Raw genomic sequence first — 25,775 nt, 5'->3', positions numbered from 1 at the left:
GAGCAGAAAAAAAAAAATTACTTTTAACTACAGTTCAAACAGAGTAATTCTGGAGAACTGCACACTGCAAGCCAAAATAATGATGCATTGTTAAAGTGTAACTCAAAAGTTTTCAAAATGATCCCCAACCACTGTCACATCCTCTTTTCCTTTCTCCTATATTATTTTAGACACACAAGATGTTTAACTAAAGGTATTAGCAGTTAGTTGTATTGGATGGATGATGGTGATTCATGCACCAAGTAGTTTCTTTACCATATAACCAGGCATGCTGTAAAGGAAAAGGCCTATCATGATCAACAGCAACAAAGCCAGCACAATCTTCACAATAAGCCACTTATATCTGTTGCAGATGAGGTATTTGATGGATTTGAGTGGATTGAGGAACCAGATAAAAGAGGTGTCTGGCCGACTGTCCAAGGCAGCATTAGAGAAAGCGGGAAGGAAAAAAAACAATGATTAGTGATGAATGATTTTTTTTTAAAAGATTCACAGGTAGGCATGAACGGTACCACCTCCATGAAGGGATAATTGGTTTCCTTTCATCTCTCACAGTTGTTAGCAAATGCCAGAATTATTAGTTCAGAGAACAGCCAAAGTAAAAGTGTACAAATTGCTTCTAAAAATGTCAATCTTAGCAAGTTTCCATCATATGCCAGGAGTTTGATTCTGAAGCCAGTACTCCAGATGGGGAAAATGGGCAATGAAAGGATTTTAAAGCGGAGTATCCTTAGATCAATTTTTGATACTTTGCAACTTCTTCCTTTATTCATTAGCAGCAGAATTCTTCAGTAATTTTAACTAGAGTTCAATGCCTTTCCTTAATTCATTGCATATTTACACTCTTCATTTAACAATGCCTCCTAATCCCAGCCTCAGATGAACACTGTCCACTGCAACAATATGACAATTTTTATTTCCCATAACAGCAATCTGTACAAAATAAAGCTATCAAGCTGGTGCCGTTTACATGCCCATTCAAGGCAGTTTTAAGTTCTGGGCTCTGATATACTAGGAACTTAGCTGAAACTGCTCTTGCACCCCACAAGAAGGGAAGACTTTCATCCCATGGATCTGGACCGGATTCAAACCCAGACCTCAGAGGTGAAAGTGGCTAGCCCAACATCACCAGTTGTTGCTGGAACACACTATCGGCGGGATTTTCTGGCCCCGCCAGTGGCTGACATCGTTGTGGGTGGGACGGGAAAATTTGGAGAGCAGCCAAGAGTTAAGTGACCTTTGGCTGCTCTCCAAATTGTCCCGCCCGGCCTCTGACGATGGCCGCCACTGGCGAGACTAGAAAATCCCAGCCTGTATGTATTTGATTGAAATGATGGGACCTGAACTCTATAACAGTGTATATATCAGTTTACACATTTGGCTCAGTTACTAGCACCCTCTCCAAAAGATCATGGCTAACAATCCAGATATAGAACTGAGGAAGAGCTGTACTTTTAGTGGCAACATCTTTCATATGAGATGTTAAACTGAGACCCCGTCTGCCCTCTCAGGGGGATGTAAAAGATGTCATGGCATTATTTCAAAGAAAAGCATGGGAGTTATCTCCAGTGTCCTGGCCAATAGTTATCTCTCAGTCAACATCACAAAAAGAGTTTATCTGGTTATCATGTTGATTTGTGTTAGCTTGCTTTGCACAGATTGGCTGCTGCATTTCCTACACGACAATGGTGACTTCACTTCAAAAGCACTCCCATCGCTGTAAAGCGTTTTCGGATACCCCGAGGTTGTAAAAGGTGCTATAAATGCAAGTCTTTCCTTTTTCCTAGCCTGCAGATAGAATATAGTATGGCTTGCCCAGAACTGAAGAATTTCCTTATTGTGCATCTCATTGAAAGATGGTGTCTGACCTTATTCTGGAGCAGAGATGAAATAAAAAGCGACTGCCTTCATTATTCTGTGAGCATACTACATAGATTTAGTTGTAACAGCTGCTATAGTATTATAACAGGTAATAACAGGTGACACCTGTTATTTGATTCATCCAGTTTATCATAGTTTATGCAAAATGCAGGAAAAAGAAAGCTACCTTTGTGTCTGTAGGAAGGGGGTGGCCTCAGCACAAGTTTTGTGGTCTATTTGGGTTTGGAGAAAGGAGGCATTATTTTGAATTTTTTTAAAAACCATGCGACATGTGATCCTAAAATTTATATGATGATACATTTCTTCGTGTAGCTATAATGAGAGAAGTGGAACTTCTACTCAATTCTATATTTAAATTTCATACTGCATTAATCCTAGGAATCCCTATAATCTCCTCCAGCCCCACAACAACAACTTATATTTATATAATGTCTTTAACACAATGCCATGTCCCAAGGCGTTTCAGAGAACATGATAAAACAAAATGTGACACCGAACCACATCAGGAGATATTAGGATAAAAGCAAAATACTGCGGATGCTGGAAATCTGAAACAAAAACAAAAAATAGCTGGAAAAACTCGCAGGTCTGACAGCATCTGTAGAGGGGAACACAGTTAACGTCTCGAGTCTGTATGAAGAGTCATACGGACTCGAAACGTTAACTGTGTTCCTCTCCACAGATGCTGTCAGACCTGCTGAGTTTTCCCAGCTATTTTTGTTTTTGTTTCAGGAGATATTAGGTCAGATGACCAAAAGCTTAGTCAAAGAGGAGTGTCTTCGAGGAGGAAAGCATGATATAGAGGCAGAGAGATTTAGTTGGGGGGGAGGGGGGCAATTCTAAAGGTTGGGACCTGGGCAACTGAAGGCATAGCCCCCAGTGGTGGAGCAATTATGATTGAGATTACACAAGAGGAGCACAGATATCTTGGTGGGCTGTGGGACTGGAGGAGATTATAGACAGGCAAAGCCATGGAAGAATTTGAAAACAAAGATGAAAATTTGAAAGTCAAAATATTGCTTGATTAGGAGCACAAGTTTTGAGATATCTGCGCTTCCTCCGATTCTGGCCTCTTGAACATCTTTGATTTTAATTGCTCCACCATTGGTGGCCGTGCCTTCAGTTGCCTAGGCCCTGAGCTCTGGAATTGCTTTCCTACACTTCTCCACCTCTCTTTCCTCCTTTAAGGTGCTCCTTAAACCACCTCCCCTCCCTTAACAATTTTTTGATCATCTGACCTCATATCTCCATCCCCAACACTCCCTTTCCCTTCCTTGATTTCTCTGTCTCCAGTTCTGGTAATAGACTGTCCATAAATATTCATTACAAACTCACCGGCTCCCACAGCTACCTCGACTATAGCTCTTCACACCCCGCTTCCTCCAAGGATTCTATCCCATTCTCCAGTTCCTCTGCCTCAATCGCTTCAGTTCTGATGATGTTAGCTTCCGAAACAGTGCTTCTGACATGTCTTCCTTTTTCCTGAGCCAAGGTTTCTCCCCCATTGTAGTTGACAAGGCCCTCAACCATGTCCAACTCATCTCCTCTGCCCTCACCTCTTGCCCTCCCTCCCAGAACCATGATAGTGCCCCCCCTTGTCCTCACTTTTGAACCCACCAGCCTCCACACTGAAAGGGTCATCCTCCACTATTTCTGCCAACTCCTGCATGAGCAAACACATCTTCCCCTCACCCACTACCCCCCCACCACCCCCGTCAGCATTCCGTAGGGACCGTTCCCTCCGTGACACTCTGGTCCACTCCATCACACCAATACATCATCCTCTTCCCATGGCATCTTACCATGCAATTGCAGAAGGTGTAACACCTGCCCCTTTACCTCCTCCCCCCTCCCTCCTCACTGTCCAAGGCCCAAGGTGCAGTGATTGAGGTGCACCTTATTCAATTTAGTCTACTATATTTGCTGCTCACAGTGTCCCCTCTGCACTGGGGAGACTAAACACAGATTGGGTGATCGCTTTGCAAAACACCTTTGCTCAGTTCGCAAGCATGACCCTGGCCTTCCTGTCACTTGCCATTTTAATTCGCCATCTTGCTCTCTTGTCAATATTTTTGCCCTTGGCCTGCTGCAATGTTCCAGTGAAGCCCCACGCAAACTGGAGGAACAGCACCTCATCTTCCGACTAGGCACTTTACAGCCCTCCGGACTTAACATTGAGTTCAACAACTTCAGATCATGAACTCACTCCTCCATTTTGATCATTTTTTTCCCCCAACCCCCTACCCCCACAGTGCCATCTGTAACTTGATCTTATGTTTTGCTTTCACAGAACATTGACCCTTTTTCTGCTATAAACACATTCGGCTATCTGACCTTGATGTCACAATTAGCATCTTCTTTAGTCTTTAACACTACCAGTAACACCCCCTTTGTCTTGTGTCCATGATATCATTGTCAAACCTCTCCTGAGCTCCCACCTATCCCTGACCTTCTATTTTGCTCCACCTGCTCCACCTCCACTCCTTATGTGGCCTGGTGTCATGTTTTGTTTTATATTGCCCCTGTAAAGGTCCTATTAAAGGCATTATGTAAATATACATTTTTGTTATTATCACATGTCAGTGTGCTGATGGGGTGCGCTTCTTGAGAGTTAAAAATTGGGCTAATCTTCCTGACTGCAAAGCTAACGATCTGAGATATATTTCATCATTATATTTTTGCTGTTGTAGGCTGTGGTACAGATTCACTTCTATTCATCTTACAGTGGTGTCACCAGTGAAAATGCTGCAGGAAATATGGCATAGTAGCTAAAACTAATTTGCAATTTGACGTTTGATCTCAGGCGGAGCAAAAGAGTATGTAATCAGTAGCCTTGTTCTCACCCACATTAGAATTTCTAATTAACAATGTTGTGGCCACTGCCTGTCTCCCTACAATTTGTGATCAGTCAAGACTTGGATGCATTTGATCAATGATGCCTCCAATGAATACTTGGGAGTCTACTGTTACAAATACATAAGGACCATGGTGACCAGAAAGTGCACATCACAACCTGAAACTATCACTTTCTGATTATTGCAGTTTGTGCAGTGAAGGAAGTCCCAAACAAGGGACCCTTAAGATTGGTGCAGACCTGAAATCTGACTAAGAAGGACTTAAGCTTAACTTGGAGCTTTCACACTGCACATGCAAGCAGAGAGGAGTGGAAATGTTACACACGGCGGCTCCAAATTGCTGGAGTAGGTGCCCAGTCACAGTGCTAGGCAGTTACCAGATCATGGAGACTATTTCAATTGCAATCTAAATATTGCACCAGGAATTGAAACTGTTAAATATGATTGGCTGTAACAATGAAGAATACATTTTTTTCCTCTTGGCTGCTGATGCCAGTCACTAAGCTGTGTGAAACATTTCCCTTTTAAAGTTAAACAATGTATCTGAAAGGAATAATGATGAAACAAACACTAGTTGAAGTTTTCAGATTATAAGTGGTAAAGTAATGTTCCTTAGATTAAAGAAGTTGACTTTAAACAAACATTCTGCAGCCGGAGGAACCAGAGTTAACTGCCACATCCCTACTTATTAGCTATAAGTTTTCCTGTCTAATATTTGTAGCTTATTTAACCTCCAGTAAGTGTAATATTGCAGGAGATTTAAAGTGATGGAGAAAATAAACTGATAAAGGGCCGAAAAATAGCTGTAGAGTAACACTGAAAAGAATTATTACTTGAAATAATTATGTGCATTACAAACATTAGGGAAATGCTATTACTGAAGAACAAACACAGTGCATCTGTAATTTATAGCATGTGATTTAGTATACATAGAAAAGCTGTTTCCGTGTACTGCTATTTATCAATAGGGTAGTGAGGGAGGCTTAACTCCGAGACAATTTTGGATCATTTTTGTCCCTATCCAGGAGTTACAGTATTTAATATTGTTATAATGATATAATATTGTACATTAATATTTTCAATAATATTTAAATTAGCAGATGTGAAAGATAATGGCCAGGATTTTGTGATAAATATAATAGTGAGGCTAACAGCATTCACAGTTGTTATGGAGTCAATAGGACTATATCCCAGCGTCTGCACATGTGTAATTAATCACAGAAATCAGGAAGTTGTTGGCTGAGTTGTTCGACTCCTCCAGAAGCTTCACTACACTGGTAGATAGCCACTAAATTCACCAGAAAATGCTAGGGCTTGTCCACTTCAGTATAAGTACATTTTTACTGGTGTGATAAGTCTTAATTTCTACCAACAACCTCTCTAGCACTGAAGATTAATTTTTACAAGTGTGGAGTCTTATTTGTTCAGATTTTAATTATTGATGTTTATTATTTTAGGTTAAATATGTTTACAACATTTGCTTTCTGTAACTTTATCTCTTAAACCCACTTTTCTTTTTCTCTCTTTACTGTGCTTTCTGTACATGATACACGATTCCGCATTAAATTAACTGTTGCCACTTACAATTTCTGGTTCATACTCTGTTCGCCTTGGTAAGAATTCTTCAATCTGATTGGTTAAGGAGACACACTATTGCTTGGCCTGTTTACACAGTCACCAGATGCCCTCTAGAAGGCTCTGTACCACAGTGGCTTTCGGGTCGCCCTGGGTTCCAGTGCAAAGACCCAGTGAAAGGATGTGGGAAATATAAGAGAAGTGAGCAGCTGGTCCCATTCATTCCCTGCTGACTGCAAAATCCGAGCCATTGGGCAGAATTCTTACCTCCGTGGGTGGGCGGGCAGCTGAACCCCGCCACCAAAACGGGGCCCGCCGCCATTTTGAGTGGGCGGGCCAATTAAGGCCCCACCCAGCGGCCTGCCCGATGGGAAGCGCTATGCACTTCCTGTTCCGGGGGGGGAGGGGGAATCCCCAACTCTCAAAGTGCGCTCTTTCACGCACTGCTCCCTGAGGCAAAGTCCTGTCTCAGGGAGATTTGTGAGAGGTAAGTAAACCCTAAAAATAGATAAATATTAAAATTATTAACATGTGCCCCTCATGTGACAATGTCACACGAGATGGGACATGTTAATAACAAACACACAAAATTTATTACGTTTTTAAAAAACGGACATGAAACTTCACCCCGCCAGTGGATGACGTTTCATGAATAATCTGCAGCCCGCCGGGGCTCCTGGCCTGTCCGCCAGCCTTAAGGTTGTCCGGACAGGGTGTTTAACAAGGTTAATGAGCCTGTCAATGGGGCCTTAATTGGCCAGTGACAGGTCGGTGGGCGGACAGCTGATTTCGCTGCTCCCCCGCCTTCGTGAATATTTAAAGGGACCGGGATGACGTCGGGGGTTCCTCCTGATGTCACCCCGCGTCACTTTCCCCTCGGCGAGCGGGCCCTGCCCCCCCAATCGCCGAGGGGAAAATCTTGGCCATTGTGTTCTTCCAAGTAATTCGTTCTTTTTGCCTTTTTTGTTTTATTTAGCAGCACAAATTTATGCTTTTCATATTAGTGTAACTTGATCCAGCTGACTTAATAGAAACAATTTACGGTTGATCCTATTACCCATCACCCCTGTGCTTTATTAGGCAGTGCATTATAACTAAGGTTAGCAAATGCAATTAAAATAATTAACAAAACACAACTGACTGCAACTCCAAAGAGGATTTCCTGCTCTGAAACAAAAGTAGATTTTATAAAAGGAATGCACAGGGTACATGCAATATGAGAAAAAAACGGCTACCATTTTAAGGCCATTAGGCTCCAAGAATCTTCTTGACCAGGTAACCAGGCACGGAGTAAAGGAAGAGCCCGAGCAGAAGGAGAAGGAGCACAATTGCGAGGATCTTCAAAATCAGCCAACGATAGTTGTGCCAGATGAAATATCTGATGGACTTTAGAGGGTTCATAAACCAGATAAAGCTGGTGTCAGGGCGACTGCAGATTGGAGGACAGCAGGACGTGGGGGATCAAGAAAGAAAAGAGTGCAGAAGAGGAAGGGAGCAAGGGTAGATGAAATGGAAAGAAGCAAAGAGGTTATAATTAGACGCGTTACAGTTTGACATCAAATGGAGACTGAAGATGTTCCACTTAGTGGATACATAACATATGATTGATCCTAATAATTTTGTTGCCTCTGTGATCTTATTCTCAGGTTTTGAAAATCTGTATCGGAGGGGGAGTGGGGGAATGATGATTAAACATTATCTCTGATATAAAATGAAAAAGAAGCTGAAAGAAAATAAACCGCGATATACATCATGGGATGGCATTCATATTTTTATTTAGTGATATTAAATGAGGGGGGTCTCATGGTTTATCTTGCAGGATTCTCTTGTAAAGACTGCAAGTTGATTCAGAATGCTCACCCCTCTTCTGTAGTAAGCATAGGAATTCAATAGCAGGTTAGTTCCCGGTTCATCATATTGGATGTGGACACTGTGGGGCACAGATTTCTGCTGAATCGGGGCGATTCAGGAAACCTTTGAAAATGGTGGGCGCGACCTGGAAGCAGAAGTCCCGCCTCCATTTCTGGCTGATCCCATTTTTGCCAGCAGGGGGAAAAAGGCGGAGCCTGAATCAGACAGGCGGGGAACCTGAACTGAACATGGCATTTGATGTGACTGCTAAGTACAAAGATACCCAATTTTTGTCGCTCCGATGGCCTTACCCACAATATTATGGAGGAGGCATAAATGCTTGTGAAGGGTGGATTTAAGGTCTATTTAAGTGTCATGATCTGAAGTGAATTAAATACTCATCCCTTTAAATTGATAAAAGGCAGCCTGCAGCTTTCACTTAGAGTAAAAAGTGCTGGAGTGCACTGATTGTCAGACAATCTGGTATAGCTTAGAAAAAAAACATTAGCTATCTGTTTTTGCAATTTTAATAGACTCCATTGTTTAGATTTCCCAAGTTTATTATTATGACTGAGCCTATTATGAATGCTTGGGAACATCGGAACACAGGACTTAGGAACAGGAGTACGCCATTCGACCCTTTGAGCCTGCTCCACCATTCAATAAGATCATGGATGATCTGGCTGTGGTCTCAGCTCCACTTTCCTGTCTACACCCCCATAGCCTTTGCTGGGTCAGTTTCGAAAAGTCTAGAACTACTTATCTCAGCAGGGGGCTGACATCTTGATTGACAGTTTTAAGAGGTTATTAAAGGATTAGCTGTCTTTGATGTAGTTAGTGAAATAGATGTTTTTTTTTACAACAGATTGACCACTTGAGAGGATTAACATTTTTAATGGGTTTCATGAATAAGAGTTTTTTCAGTTTCAAGTGTGTTTGAGTGAGAACTTTACTAGATTGAAGTTTAATTTTATATCTCCACATGGCTCCTGAGCTCTGTCTATAGTGGATACTGGGTGAGTGGTTATGGAGGATACATGGGAAGCATGGAGGTGCCATGGGGGTGTGAGGGCCATGGAGGATCATTGGATATGGAGGAAGCATGGGGAATATGAAGGAACATCGGGGTGGGGGGGTGGAGGTGGGGGGGGACGTGGGGGGTGTTGTGGGGAGTGGCGGTGGTGAGGTGTTGTGAGCGGTGAGGCCCAGGGGGCCTAACAGCCTTTAATACAAGTGGGCCGAAGTCCCAGAGAACCGAGACGGCCTTTCTCACCAGCCTGCCTGGGCACTCACCCGCTTCCGTGGTCACTGTAGCAGGGGCCCTTTTAAAAGACATGGGTTTGCCAAGTCGACATTCCCGCCTCCTTCACAAAAATCGGGCCCTGGGTGTCAACTCCCCAGACAGTGGGTAGAGAGCCTGGTTCACGACCATTGTTCTCAATTTAACTAGCCATCAGAACTCACTAGGTAGAACACAGGTGTGACTCGCACTTCTGTTCTTTCCTCCTCATCTTGGGGAGATGTTTAACGCCACCACTGAGCACCAAACTGGCTCATCTGGAGAACTGGGTGGAATGGAACTGAACAATTCTTCTTCCCACTCTGTGACTTAATTCGCTTTTCCCTTTAATGTATACTGAAAAATTAGAAACTTCTTGAACACCACCAAGGGAATAGAAAAGGGATTGAAATAAGGTACAATACCTAGGCCGGGGTTATTTGGCTCTGTCGTGGTGGGTCCCGTAGTGGGAGATTTGTCGGCCTAGTCAAAAGTACATTGACTTTCCGCAGGACTGGGCAATCCCATCCCTAATGTCCAGTACATCATTGAAAACAAATGCTACTTTAGTAACATATCTGTTCTGGGCATTTTCTTCCAGCTGTGTCAGGATTATGAGTTATATTATGCTTTGAGCTCACACCTAACGAGGCTGGGGCTGCAAACAGTTCATTTTTGATGAGATCTTTAGACAATAGGGAAAGCAGACCTCATCAAGCTGGATAGGATTTCACTTCAAGTCAGTTGAGGTAAGGAAGCAAAGGAGCACATGCTGCACTGACCATTCGTCATTTCGCTCAAAATAAATATTAAACATTTCTCATGACAAAATTGAGTTATATCAATTTCATTGAGAAAAACCTACCCTCATTTCCAAATGAAATCAATTTTCAGCCCCTTGGATATTATAGATGCCTCGAATTTTACTTAAAGGAATTATTTTCTGATGTGCATCAGAGCTACAACTGTTACATTATTGTTCTTTTACAGCCAAATAGTTCAGCAACAATGTGAGTTTAGGAAATATTATTGTAATTATTGCCCTGGCCACAAACTCCATAGCCATTGATTCATTCCCATTCCCAGCCACTGTCTCAGACTGAAGCAGACCGTTGGGAACCTTGCCATCCTATCTGACCTTGAGATGAGCTTCCAACCCCATATCTGCTCCATTACAAGGCCCTGCCCCTCTTCAGCTCATCTGCTGCTGGAACACTCACCTATGCCTTTGTCACTTCCAGATTCAACAAATCCAATGCTCTCTTGGCTGGCCTCTCAGGTTCCACCCTCCATAACTTGAGCTCATCCAAAGCTCTGTAGTCCATATCCAAATTGCACCAGATCTCGTCCTTTCTTTAACCCTGTGCATGCTGACCTACATTGCTACTGGTCCATATATTTTTAAAACCTCCATAGCCTTGGCCTTGCCCAAACTCCCCATGCCTGTGTAGCCCTCTGAGAACTACATGTTCCTCCAATTCCGGCCTCTCATGCAACCACGACTTCAAACCATCGGTGGCCATGCCTAGCTGTCTATGCCCTAAGTTCTGAAATTCTGCCCCTAGATCTCTCTGTGTCCCCTTCCCCCTTTAAGACACTCTTTAAACCTACTTCCTGAGCCACATTTCCATCTTTGGCTTGGTGCCAATGTTTTGTCTGAGAAAAAAACTGTGAAGCAACTTGGGATGTTTTACTATGTTGAAGGTGCTATATAAACGTTGTCATAAAATATCTTAATAATAAATGAACAACCTGGAAAAAACTCATGGGCTGGTTGAGGCCTAGTGACCATTTCCTATTCCGATACTTCTTAAAACTAATCATCTGGTGTTTAAGCATTTTTTTTTTGTTTGTGGGATGTAGGTGTCACTGGCCAGGTCAGCGTTTATTGCCCATCCCTAATTGCCCTTGTTCAGAGGGCATTTAAGAGTCAACCACGTTGCTGTGGGTCTGGAGTCACATGTAGGCCAGACCTTCCCTAAAGGACATTAGCGAAACAGATGGGGTTTTTTATGACAATCGGCAATGGTTCCATCATCAGACTTTTAATTCCAGATTTTTTATTGAACTCAAATTCCACCATCTGTCATGATAGGGTTTGAACCCAGGACCCCAGAGCGTTTCCCTAGGGTTACTAGTCTACTGACATTACCGCTACGCCCATGGATGAGGTTTCAGGCTTTTTCTGAAGCCCGCCAGGGCTCCTGGCCAGCCCGCCAACCCTAAGGTTGGACGGGCAGGTCCATTAATTACTTGAATTAGTTTTTAAATGGCCTTAATTGGCTGTTGACAGGTCGGCGGGAGCACAGCTGATTCAGCTGCACACCCTCCCCCCGACCTGAAAATTGAAATGACGAGGGGTGACATCGGGATTTCCGCCTGATGTCATCCCGCGTCAGTGAGCAGGCCCTCCCCCAACTCGCCGACCTCTCAATATCCTGACCAAAGTGTCTTGGTACATCAGGCTCACCGTGATTTTAATTGGGGGTGAGAGACTAGTCTGAGGACAAGGGCCAAGTTCACTCCAGTTTGTCGATGTTAGGCCCGGGCTCTTGGGCCTCGTTTAAATACATCAGGTCCAGTGTCCGAAGCTGGTGTCAATGATGTTAGGTGAATGTGGCAGGAGGTTGTGGCAGAGGGATCTGCAGGAATTGCCCCAAGCACTCGGACAACCGACAGTTGGAAGGCAGTCATGAGCAGGGAAAGAAACAGGGATCCAGGTATTCTTCTGAGGCCCAGAGGAACAATCCTGCTCCTGGACCAGAAGGAAACCTTCCCTGAACTGCTTCAAATACAAGGATATCCCCCCCAAAAGTATATGCAGTCCCCCAGGTGCGCTATCACCAGTGTCCTGTACAGTCGTAGCAAGACTTCCCTACTTTTATACTCCATCCCCCTCGCAATAAAGGCCAACATTACATTTGCCTTCTTAATTAATTGCAGTACCTGCATGTTGACTGGAAGGAAGGTGAGGCCATGGCCTCTTTTTAGAGCTGCCATGTTCAGTTAAGTTTTTAAAGGTCTCAAGTTTTTTTAATGAATGTGTGTAGGTTATTGAGTGAATGAGTGAATGGGTGAGCAGGTAAGTGAGTAAGGCAGTGGGTGGAGGGATGTAAGTGGGTGCGGAGGGTGAATGAGCGAGTGAGTGGGTGGCTGAGCGGGTAAGTGAGTAAGGGAGTGGGTGGAGGGATGTAAGTGGGTGGGGGGGGTGGTGAATGAGTGAGTGAGTGGGTGGCTGAGCGGGTAAGTGAGTAAGGGAGTGGGTGGAGGGATGTAAGTGGGTGGGGGGGGTGGTGAATGAGCGAGTGTGTGGGTGGCTGAGCGGGTGGGTGAGTGAGTAAGTGAGTGCATGAGTGAGGGGGGGGTTGAGTAGGTGAGTGAGTGGGCGGGCAGTCTGGTCTGGGGGTAGTCGGGTGAAGGGGGGTAGTCGGGTGGGGGTGTTATTCGGGTTGGGGGTGATGGTGGGAGAGAGGGTCAGTTGGGCTCAGGTCACTGAGGTGATTAGGTGGGTTGGTTGTGATGCTCAGTTCAGTTATGCTGGCTAATATCGGAGTTAGACCAGATATTAACCAGCATAACATTTCCAGGGTGTGCGTTTTCAGGTAAGTCCTGCGCATCCTGCCCAAGTCTTCGACCCTTTTGTGGAAGGTCACTGGCTGCGCAAATCAGCCCATTGGAAGTTTAAACTGCCAGGGCAATTACACTGCGTGTGTCCATGTCAGGACTTCCACAGGGTCCCAACATACAACACCGGCTTAGGCCAGGATTTTTCCTAAGGCAGGCGAGCTGGGTGGGAATGGGCGGTGGGGTGGGGGGGGGGGGGTGGTGGGGGGGTGAAGGCGGAACCGATCGCCGCCCAAGATCAGCTTCGCGCCGCCATTTTATGCGGGTGGGCCAATTAAGGCCCGCCCAGCGTAATACGCGGCCGGTAGCGCTCAGCACTACCTGTGCGGGCGGTGGGGGAGGAGGGAGAGTCGGAGTCAGCGCTCTTTTTGCACATGTGCACGTAAGAGCTCAGCAACCTCACTGAGGCACGGAGCTGCCTCAGGGAGATTAAAGGGATATTAAGATAATTAAAGAATAGATTTAAAAAATTTATTTCAACATGTCTCCTCATGTGACTGTGTCACATGAGGTTTCCTGAAGCTTTTATTAAGTTAATTAATTAATTTTCATAAACATAAAAACATGTCCCCACTCATGTGACTGTGTCACATGAGTGGGGACATGTTTTTATGTTTATGAAAATTAATTAATTAACTTAATAAAAGCTTCAGGAAACCTCATCCCGCTCGTGGATGAGGTTTAATGAAAAACGCAAAGGCCGCTTAAGCTTTACGCCTGCTGCCAACACTAAGATTGGACGGGCAGCGTTCACAAGCGGTTCAATTAGTTTCCTCACGGCCTTAAACAGGCCGTTTACATTTCGGCGGGTGTGCAGCTGACTCCGGCGCGCGCCCGCCAAACAAAATATCGCAATGGCAGCTGATGATGTCGGGACGCACGCCCGATGTCACCGTGCATCATTTTACGCTGACCGGAAAATTCTGCCCTCAATTACGGACTTCACCGCACCGGACTTGGGACAGTTTGGGCCAACAGCCTGTGTTTCTGCTCTTCCTGCCAAAGTGGACAACCTCACTTTTTTCCCTCAAACTACATCTGCCAAATTTTTGCCCACTCACTTAGCCTACCTAAAACCCTTTTCAGGCTCTCTGTATCCTCCTCACAGCTTGCTTTCCCCACCTATCTTCATATCGTCAGCAAGTTTGGCTACAAATTTGGTCCCTTCATCCAAGTCATTAAAGTAGATCGTAAATATATTTCACATAAATAAATATTTAATATTCAGGTGAATGGAAGCTGGAGACTTATGATTAGGGTGCTTGGATGTTGGAGGAGCTGGAATGTTGAGAACCTTGTTTGGAGGTGTATTACATGCAGAGGGAAGCGCCTTCAGACTTCATGAGCCAACTTATCCCTTGATAACTGCTACTGGTTTACAAGTATCTTATTAATTGCCTGAAAGCCTGAGAATATCAAGATTATAAACCATATAGCAAAAGGCTGCACAATGACTTCTGTAAATGAATGATTCAGTAGTTAATTTGAACATCAATATTGTAATGATACATTAGAGACGCTAAAGTTATTTTCAAAAGTATAAGAAGTTTTGAAGAGGTTGGTTTTATCCCGCTCCTCCAACTAATTTTTCTACTACTTATATAAAATATAAGGTAATAAAACAGATTAGAAAAGTTAAATTAGAATTGTTTTTTTTTTAAATCCTTTGTTTCTGCAAGATACCCCCTAATATTATTAGGCAAAGAGTTGTATTTTTGGCATCTTCTTTAAATGGCTGAGTAAATGCATTGTGACGTTACTGAGACATGAACTGTAATTAAATGAAGGAGATACACTTACTTTGGCTTCTCCAGTGGTTCGGGCTCATTACGAGCCAGGCCTGCAGGGCTCTTCTCAGCTTCTTCTGCTGTCAGCAGGTGCAGCTCAGCCTCCACTTTACCCTGAACACAGAACACACGCGGTGAATGGGTTTGAAGTCGGAAGTGACAGCCACTTCATGTGGCTTTTCATTTCAGGTGCTGGCGGTACCGCGTTTGCAATGACCTCAGGGATCACAGTGCAAAGAGCAAGTGCTGATATCAAGCTACCAAAAAGGGTATCCTCTTGTCTGGATAGAAAAAAAACTTATTATTGGGGTGAGGTAAAAATATTGTTCGAGTTTGCCATCATTTATTAGGTGGCATTCTTATCTTCTGAAATTATGATTTTTTTTTTGTTTGCAATCCTTTTTTGGTTGCACTGTGCTCAACGTAATGAAAGAGTGACGTGGCAGTTGTGGTGTAATTGTGGAGAGCGTGTCACAATTTCCACCTGCCCCCCCCCCCCACACGCCACCACCTACAACACGCACCATTTTACCCCAAGTTCTCTTTTCTCTTTTGTAAAGGTATTGAGAGCTCATGAACAAGGTGACAATTCATTGTGTGAGATTGGACAATATCGGTGAGTTACTCGACCTTTGAGCAGTCAGTGCCACAGCTGAATGCAAACCTGCCCTCCATGAATCTAGCTGGATTTACTGAAATCAATAAAGAAGCCATAAGCCCAGGGGTCCACTAGACCAAATGTCTGCTCTCCCAGCAGGCAAGGTACAGGTTAGGAATATTAAAGCCGGAAATTAATGTGGACAAAAGGCCAGCCTCAGTGACCCAGCACTTTTTCCCAGTTGCAAAAAACCCCCGCAAAAAAATCTCTCTAGCCCTCACCCCCTTACATCCCCTCACACTCACTATGCCCCATCTATGCCAACCCATGCCACCCCCCATTGCTCCTCATATCCTCCATGCCAACCTATGCTCCTCTACCAACCCCCATGGCTTTTTGCAGCCCCTATGCCAACTTATTGCCAACTCATGCCAATCCATGCCCTCCATCCACCATCCTTTGCCTTTATACCCTCCATGCTTACTGACTCAGTATCCACCATGGGCAGACCTCAGGACCCATGATGAGAGGAAATAAAACAAATTTCTAAATGTCTATTGATGAATTCACTATTTACAAAAATACACTCTCATTGATAAAAGCTCATTTACTACATTTAATTTCCTTCAAGCACTTAATCCCTTATAACAACAAGTATTTGCATTTGAAGCCTAACATCAAAGACTCAAACATTTGGAGCTGCCAATTAAACTGTGAACTGAAAGCACCCAACTGTGATAATGATAGGTTGTGAAATCAGTCATGCAACACAAGTCCTATCATGATATCCCTCAGACCTATGTCAACAGACAGAGTGAAATAGCAAGCATTAATATTTTTTTCAATTTAAAGACAGGAGATTTAAACCCCGACAGCTTGTCAGTTCCAATGAGATTTGACAGTTCTCTTGACAGTTCCCTTGAGAGCTATACAGCTTGGTAGTTGTAATGAGTTTATTCACTTTTTACGCAGATTCATGTTTAATTTTAACAATCCCAATGGGGACCTGACATCTCTCAAAGGGCAACTTACCTCTCCCAAAGGGCACCTTACCTCTCTCTAAGGTGTCCCTGGGCTTATCCAAAAGAGTACCTTACATCCCCAATGAACTCTGCTAACTTTAGACTTTCACCTGACAGGTCTAACATGCACAAGTCAAGTTTTGGACATACCACTATCTGACTGAAGGAAGCTGGACTTTAACATATGCAGCTACCTCCCTGAATCATGGATGTGCAAAGTACAACCCGCCCCCATTTCTGCTCCCTCCCCACCCTCCACCCACCCCCCCCCACCCCCAGCGAAAATGGTAGATGCTGAGTTTGGGGGCAGGACTTCTGGAATCAGGCCTCTGGCACCTTTTTGGAGGAGCTGAAGACCCTTTCCATCATTGTAAAAATTGAGGCCCAAGTACATTAGAATATATATATATTAAATTTCTTTATTATATTTTGAGCTTCTACCTTAATCTTATGGTGTTTGAACCAAACATTTTTTTCACTAAAATTATAAGTGAAGGGATTCAGTGGTTTTTACTTAAAGGTTTGCTGTAATACTTCAATGTGATTGGCTGCTTACCCTGCTTGATGGCATTACTGCCGCTTGATTCTGGCATTCCCCCCTCGATGGAACTGATGTCAGGAAAGGGGAAACACATGCCACAGTGGTCACCTTTCTTTGAGGTAAGGGAGGATGTAAATGCGTTGGAAGCAGATCGGAGAAGGTATATTAGACTAATTGCTGCAATGGGAGGGTTGTATTATGGAAAAATATTGAACAGGCTGGGCTTGGATACGCCGGAGTTTAGAAGAGTAAGAGGCAGCTTGATTGAAACATATAAGATCCTGAGGGGTTTTGACAGGGTGGATGTGGAGAGAAGGTTTCCTCTTGTGGGAGAATCTGGAACTAGGTTGGGGGTGGGGGGGTTGTCACTGTTTCAAAATAAGGGGTTGCCCATTTAAGACAGAGATGAGGAGAAATTTTTTTCTCTCAGAGGGTCTTGAGTCTTTGGAACTCTTCCTCAAAAGATGGTGGAAGCAGAGTCTTTGAATATTTTTAAGGCAGAGCTGGATAAATTCTTGATAAGCAAGGGGATGAAAAGTTATTGGGGGCACGCGGAAAAATGGAGTTGAGGTAACAGTCAGATCAGCCATGATCTTATTGAATGGCGGAGCAGGCTCGAGGGGCCGAGTGGCCTACTCCTGCTCCTAACTCGTAGGTTCATATGTAGGTAGGTCAGTGGTGAGCACTGGCGTTTTTCCACTGATCACAATGTCCTGCCTGATCATTTCTGTTTTACCTACCTGAGATTTTGACTGTTTGTTGAAAGCAACTTGTTTCCGACCTTTATTGTGGTAAAGTTCATCTTGTATAAACCTTCACGGGTTTCCACGCTTCAGCAACTAGTATTAGTACGAGCGGGGTAAAAGTCCCCCTTTCCTGCATTATCAAATCTCTCCACAGATAATCTGCTGAGTATTAACCAGCATTTTCCATTGTTGTTTCAGATTTCCAGCATCTGCAACTTTTAAACCTTCTCTTTAAGCAAAACATAAGGAACCTTCTTTAGAACAACCTGATTGGAAGCTCCTTATTCAGTGGAACAAGGACAGGGCTATGGGTTTAGAAAAGACATACATCTCCATTAATAATGCATGACTGGGACTGAAAGCAGGTGACCTTTATAAATTATAAAACAAAATGATTGTTGAGGGAGACTTCAGTTTGTAAATTAACGCTGTTATAATAAAATGTTATTTTCCTCATTTACAGCACAGTGACAGGTTTCCACTCAGAAGAGGAAACATATTGAATTTCACACAATTTTAGTCAATTTGGATTCTTTAGTGTCAAAACCTTAAAGCAAAAAAAAAAACTTCTTACTGTAAGCTCCATTTCATCGTTTTCATTTCTGGCTACAAAGGGCCACCAGCCCTTCACCCTCTTCTGTTTAAAAATAGATACTGTGGGGAAAGCAGCTTCGTCCGTAGCCATTTCAATTGTGCATAGCTTGGCCGTTTTCGCTCCACGTGTGAACCTGTTCAGATCCAATTCAATCGCACCTGCCAGGAAAGCGAACAAAGAAAAAAGTAACAGCCTCGCTAATGAAATGCCTCTTTTTTAGATGGTGTAACTGGCATTTGTCAAATGACTTTGGAAAACTTGGTGCCATCTCATAGAACATTACCAGGTTTCTAGTGGACCAAGACTCGTCAACGGGGAAAGAAAATTCTGAAAGGCTGAGTCCTTTCTGTTGCCAGTCGGCCACAGAAATGAGGCACCAGCTCGCCAAAAAAATAGTGAATTCAATTAAAGGAGCCGAGCAGTGGCTGTCACCACAGCAACAGTGTTGTTGGTCGCAAGGAACACTTGGCAAGTGCAGGACTATTCTAGAAATGAACTTCTCCACGCTGGCTGCTGGGGAAAGCTTTACGATGCCAACTGATTTTTCGAGTGTTGAGATACCTGGTAAAATATCTGATCTTGCATGGTCAGCAACTAATGTTTCCCACTCTGGCTGCATGTATTCCTGGAGGTTTCATGGCATCCAGGCTCCAATCACCCCCTCCCAGTCACACAGACAGGTTTTTTTCCATCCCCAACATTTTCTGAACTAAAAAGTGTTCAATTAAAATGAAAACATAAACTATTTCCTTTTCGGTGATTTTTCAGGATATTCTTGGAGGGTTGGCAACCCTGTCAATCGTATTAGTTTAGTAGGTTTGAGGATGTGGTATTCCTTGATTAGTCCCTGCGTCTCCAAGTGTAGATTAATTCTGTCCTTCAGAACTGCTTCCAATAGTTCTCCCACCACTGAGGTTAGACTGACTGGCCTGTAGTTCCCTAGTTTATCCCTTTCTCCCTTCTTGAATAACGGCACCACATTGGCTGTCCTCCAGTCCTCACACTTATCCAGATTAAATTCCATTTGCCACTGATCAGCCCATCTGACCAGCCCATCTATATCCTCCTGTAATCTAAGGCTATCCTCCTCACTATTTACCACCCCACCAATTTTTGTGTCATCTGCGAACTTACTGATCAGCCCTCCTACATTCAAGTCTAAATCATTTATATATACCACAAACAGCAAGGGACCCAACACCGATCCCTGTGGAACCCCCCTGGACACAGGCATCCAGTCACAAAAACACCCCTCAACCATCGCCCTCTGCTTTCTGCCACTCAGCCAATTCTGGATCCAATTTGCCAAATTGCCTTGGATTCCATGGGCTCTTACCTTCGTTATCAGTCTCCCATGCGGGACCTTATCAAAAGCCTTGCTGAAGTCCAAGTAGACTACGTCAAATGCATTGCCCTTATCTACACACCTGCTCACCTCTTCAAAAAATTCAGTCAAATTGGTCAGACACGACCTCCCCTTAACAAAACCACGCTGACTGTCCTTGATTAATTCATGCCTCTCCAAATGTAGATTAATTCTGTCCCTCAGAATTGCTTCCAATAGTTTTCCCACCACTGAGGTTAGACTGACTGGCCTGTAGTTCCCTGGTTTATCCCTTCCTCCCTTCTTGAATAATGGTACCACATTGGCTGTCCTGCAGTCCTCTGGCAACTCTCCTGTGGCTAGAGAGGTATTGAAAATTATTGCCAGCGCCCCTGCTATCTCCTCCCTTGCCTCACTCAACAGCCTGGGATACATTTCATCCGGGCCTGGAGATATATCTACTTTTAAGCCTGCCAGACCACTTAGAACCTCCTCCCTTTCTATGCTAATTCCTTTAATTATATCACAGTCCTTCTGTCTGATTTCCATACCCATGTCGTCCCTCTCACTTGTGAACACCGACACAAAGTATTTATTTAGAACCCTACCTACGTCTTCCAGCTCCACCCACAAATTACCACTATGGTCCTTAATGGGCCCTACTCTTTCCCTAGTTATCCCTCTTACTCTTAATGGACTTGTAAAAAAACTTTGGATTTTCCTTTATTTCACCGGCCAATGTTTTTCATGCCCCCTTTTTTGCTCTCCTAATTTCCTTTTTAAGTTCCCCCCTACACATTCTACACTCCTCTAGGGCTTCCTCTGTTTTGAGCCCTCGGTATCTGCCATAAGCCTCCCCTTTTCTCTTTATAAAATCGTGTATATCCCTCGCCATCCAGGGTTCCCTGGATTTGTTGGTCCCACCCTTTGTCTTTCCTGGAGTATATTGGCCCTGTACTCTCCCTATTTCCTTCTTGAATGAGCCCCACTGCTCTGACGCAGATTTACCTAAAAGTAGCTGCTCCCAGTCCACTCTGGCCAAATCAAATCTGATCTTATTAAAATCGGCCTCATAGAACTCTGATTTCTGGTCCATCCTTGTCCTTTTCCATAACAACCTTGAATCTAATGGAGTTATGATCACTATCTGCAAAATGCCCCCACTGATAACTCTACCACTTGCCTGGCTTCATTCCCTAAAATTAAGTCCGGGATTGCCCCCTCTCTTATAGGGCCCTCTACATACTGGCTTAAAAAGCTCTCCTGGATGCATTTTAAGAATGCCACTTCCTCTAAACCTATCATACTTTGACTAACCCAGTTAATGTTGGGGAAGTTGAAATCCCCCACTATTACTACCCTATTATTTTTACACTTCTCTGAAATTTGCCTACATATCTGCTTTTCTATTTCTCTCTGATGTTTGGGGGCCTATAGTACACTCCCAGCAATGTGATTGCTCCTTTTTGGTTTTTCAGTTCTACCCATATGGCTTCATTTGAGGAGCCTTCTAAGATGTCATCCCTCCTTACTGCTTGATTCCTTGATCAATATTGTGATACCCCTCTTTTTTTTACCTCCTTCCCTGTCTCACCAGAAGGGCCTGTATCATGAAATATTGAGCTGCCAATCCTGCTCCTCTCTCAACCATGTCTCTGTGACCGCAATGACATCATACTTCCATGTGTTAATTTGTGCCCTCAACTCCTCTGCCTTATTTGTCAGACTCCTTGCATTAAAATAAATACCACCCAACATTGCCAAACTCCCTTGTGCCTTAACTAGCCTATAGTTTCTTTGCCTTTCAGACTCACTTGCTCTCTCTTCTTATTTTGACTGTTGCATCTCCTCCTGCTGAACCACCTTTCAGGATTCCATCCCCCTGCCAAGTTAGTTTATACCCTCCCCAACAGCACTAGCAAACCTCCCCACAAGGATGTTGGTCCCATTCCATTTCAGGTGCAACCCGTCCACCTTGTACAGGTCCCACCACTCCCAGAAATGGTCCCAATGTCCCCCACCTACGTTTGCTCCTTCCTGTTCCTGATGTTAAGATTCTGGATGCCCTGGTGCTCAAGCATCATAAGATGCTACCATGATCAAGACTTCGGAGTAAACCTACTGCTGTACTTCTGTTCTCCATCAACAGGGAAAAACTACAACAAACAGTGCACAATGTGGGAAAGCTCTGCACAGACTGGAGATCAACACTGGGCGATTCAAGACCTGTGTGGTTCAATACCACACCGCACGCAGCATTTTGTTTTCTTAAGAAGCCTAACTGAAGGATGAGAGCATGGTCTCCAAGTTCAAAAGAATATGACAAAATAAGAAGCAGTGATGACACGGCACAAAATTGAGCTTTAAAAGCCTGTCAATTGTAGGAAGAAGGGAAGCGAAGACTAAACAAGGTACAAGTTCTATCATTTTGAAGTCCTGAGAAAGAATGAAATAAAATGATTGATGGTGCGATGAAGATTAACTTCAACACTGGAAATGCAGGGCAGGGGAAATAATCATGCAGAACAGCACTTGAAGCTCAAGAGGAACAAGATCAAAGTTTAAAGGTAATGAACTTCGCAACCTCATGAAAATAAAGACAAAGGAAAGTGTTTTGAAAAGTTAGATATGAAAGGATTATCAGACATATCCCTGTATTTTGTGTGATTTATGCACAGAATTATCAGAAGAATTCTAAATGTTCTTGTATTTGGCACTTTAGTGTAAATATACAATGTCTCCTTACATTTTACATTTTTATTGATTCACCCTGGGCTTGTCCAGCTGCCTAGCTGTGGACATTCTACAACGTCTGTCAGCTTTAAGGGTGGTAAAATGTTTTAAAGTGCACCTCAAAGTCAGAATATCCCTGTACACTACATATTTTCTTGTATTATCCCTGTAGCATCTAGAATTCTTCAGGTTCATAAGTGAGGAGAAATTGTAAATGTGTTTGTGATGACTTCCTGAGTTTAGTGTTTCTTGCAAACTCACAAACACCAGTTCTAAACAAGCATGCTTACTGTTTCACAGGGAATACTGAACAGAGGATGTCATTGCACACAGCAACCAGAGGAAAGATTAACAAACACTTGTGGTTTGTTCTCACTTGGGTGCCGGCATGGAAAAAAATATATTTATTGATTTAATGCTCCCAGATCAGTCATTTTTTGATTGTCCTTGGCACTCCCCCCTTTTCTAATTTTTAATCAGGTTACCAACTTGCTGGGTGTAAAATTCCACCGGATTTCACCTATTCACCCTACCAACAGTAAAAGAGCCTAGAAACCTCCGGAAAAAAAACGGCATAAAATAAGTGATCAAAATTCCAGTCTTGCAGTTAGGACAGTCAAGTGGGAGAAGTCCTATGGAACTTCACCTGCACCATACCCACTGCACTGTCTTTGAATCAAATAGATTGAAAAAAATTGGACCATAATCTTTAATCTCAAGTTGCACTATTGCTTTTAAGTTCTGGTTCAATTCAACTTTAACACTTTTTGAAGCAAACCAGACTCAATGTATAGAGAAATCTGAAAAAAAGGCCGATTTTATCATCCAACAAGTGCCACTGATGTAGAAAAACAGCTTGAAATTATTTTACTGAGAGGCAGGGGGAAAAAAACAGATGCTGAACCAAAGGGGTGAACGAGAGCTTGGTTGAAGAAGTGTGCTTTTTTCCCAAAGAGGAGAAAGATGAAGAAAGGCAGAAGTGTTTCGGGAGGATGGGATCTTGGTGGCTGTCACTGGTGAATCAAAGAGTGGGACGGAGCAGAGAATTCTGGGAGATTTATAAGACCATAAGATGTAGGAGCAGAAATTAGGCCACTCGGCCCATCGGGTCTGCTCCACCATTCAATCATGGCTGATAAGTTTCTCAACACCATTCTCCCGCCTTCTCCCCGTAACCTTTGATCCCTTTACCAATCAAGAACCTACCTATCTTGGTCTTAAATACACTCAATGACCTGGCCTCCACAGCCTTCTGTGACAATGAATTCCATAGATTCACCACTCTCTGGCTAAAGAAGTTTCTCCTCATCTCTGTTCTAAAAGGTCTTCCCTTTACTCTGAGGCTGTGCCCTCGGGTCCTAGTCTCTCCTACTAATGGAAACATCTTCCCCACGTCCGCTCTATCCAGGCCTTTCAGTATTCTGTAAGTTTCAGTCAGATCCCCCCTCATCCTTCTAAACTCCATCGAGTATAGACTCAGAGTCTTCAAATGTTCCTCATATGTTAAGCCTTTCATTCTGGGATCATTCTTGTGAACCTCCTCTGGACCCTCTCCAGGGTCAGCACATTCTTCCTGAGATAAGGGGCCCAAAATTGCTCACAATATTCTAAATGTGGTCTGACCAGAGCATTATAAAGCCTCAGCAGCACATCCCTGCCTTTATATTCTAGTCCTCTCGAAATACATGCCAACATTGCATTTGCCTTCCTAACTACCGACTCAACCGGCAAGTTAACCTTAAGAGAATCCTGGACTAGGACTCCCAAGTCCTTTTGCACTCCAGATTTCTGAATTATCTCCTCATTTAGAAAATAGTCTATGCCTCTATTCTTCCTACTAAAGTACATGACCTCACACTTCCCCACGTTGTATTCCATCTGCCATTTCTTTGCCCAATCTCCTAACCTGTCCAAATCCTTCTGCAGCCCCCCCGCCTCCTCAATACTACCTGTCCCTCCACCTATCTTTGTATCATCTGCAAACTTAGCCAGGATGCCTTCAGTTCCTTCATCTAGATCATTAATGTATAAAGTGAAAAGTTGTGGTCCCAACACTGACCCCTGCGGAACTCCACTAGTCACCAGCCGCCATCCTGAGAAGGACACCCTTATCCCCACTCTCTGCCTCCTGCCAGATAGCCAATCTTCTATCCATGCTAGTACCTTGCCTCTAACACCATGGGCTCTTATCTTACTGAGCAGCCTCCTGTGCGGCACCTTGTCAAAGGCCTTCTGGAAGTCCAAGTAGATAACAACTATTGGCTCTCTTTTGTCTAACCTTCTCGTTACCTCCTCAAAGAATTCTAACAGGTTTGTCAGGCATGACCTCCTCTTGATGAAACCATGCTGACTTTGCCCTATTTTACCATGCACTTCCAAGTATTCTGAAATCTCATCCTTAATAATGGACTCTAAAATCTTACCAACGACCGAGGTCAGGCTAATCGGCCTGTAATTTCCCGTCTTTTGCCTCACTCCCTTCTTAAACAGGGGGGTTACATTAGTGATTTTCCAGTACTCTGGGACCCTCCCTGACTCCAGTGATTCCTGAAAGATCACCACTAATGCCTCCACTATCTCTTCAGCTATCTCCTTCAGAACTCTGGGGTGTAATCCATCTGGTCCAGGTGATTTGTCCACCTTCAGACCTTTCAGTTTTCCTAGCACCTTCTCCTTGGTAATGGCCACCATACTCACCTCTGCCCCCCCCCGACTCTCTTGAATTTCGGAGCTGTTACTCGTGTCTTCCTCCGTGAAGACTGACGCAAAGTACCTATTCAGTTCCTCTGCCATTTCGTTGTTCCTCATTATTACTTCTCCAGCGTCATTTTCCAGCGGCCCAATGTCCTCTTTTGCCTCTCTCTTACCCTTTATATCCCTAAAAAAGAACTCTTGCAATCTTCTTTTATATTACTGGCTAGTTTACCCTCATATTTAATCTTCTCCCTCCTTATTTCTTTTTTAGTTGTCCTCTGTTGGTCTTTGTAGGCTTCCCAATCCCCTGGTTTCCCACTGCTCTTCGCCGCATTGTATGCTTAAGGCTGGAAGAAGTTACAGAGATAGGAAGGGGCAAGGCCATGAAGGGATTTAAATGCAAGGGTGAGAATTTTAATCTGGAGACTTTGGAGGACCAGGAGTCAACATAAATCAATGAGGGCAGGAGTGATGGGTGATCACGATTTAGTGCCCAATAGGGTACAGGAAACAAAGTTTTGTATGGGCCAAAGTTACAGAGGGTGGTGGAGGGGATATATATCTAATTTGAAATTGTTTATTGTATCCTAATGGATTATAGGTGGATACCATTGATGTCAATTACAGATCCTAAAATCCTCCATACTTACCAGGTCAGGATATTTTCCCT

At 43.7% G+C, this 25,775-nt stretch overlaps 1 protein-coding gene across 2 annotated transcripts in view; it reads right to left on the bottom strand.

The window, feature by feature from the left end:
* Positions 1–231: 231 nt before the first annotated feature.
* otofa (otoferlin a) overlaps positions 232–25,775 on the bottom strand; it is a 480,240-nt gene continuing 454,696 nt past the window's right edge. The window contains exons 45-47 of one of the 2 annotated variants that reach the window (XM_041188008.1): positions 18,334–18,512; positions 14,866–14,966; positions 232–412 (exon numbers count right to left, since the gene is read on the bottom strand). In XM_041188008.1, the coding sequence (XP_041043942.1) occupies positions 232–412; positions 14,866–14,966; positions 18,334–18,512 (461 nt within the window). Of the gene's footprint in view, positions 413–7,559; positions 7,741–14,865; positions 14,967–18,333; positions 18,513–25,775 lie in introns of those variants that run through there. The other variant, XM_041188007.1, reaches the window with a different exon arrangement.

The sequence above is a fragment of the Carcharodon carcharias genome, chromosome 5 (assembly GCF_017639515.1).
Source record: "Carcharodon carcharias isolate sCarCar2 chromosome 5, sCarCar2.pri, whole genome shotgun sequence".
Lineage (NCBI taxonomy): Eukaryota > Metazoa > Chordata > Chondrichthyes > Lamniformes > Lamnidae > Carcharodon > Carcharodon carcharias.
Note: the sequence above shows the minus strand (reverse complement) of the source record. Positions and strands in the feature narration are given on the sequence as shown.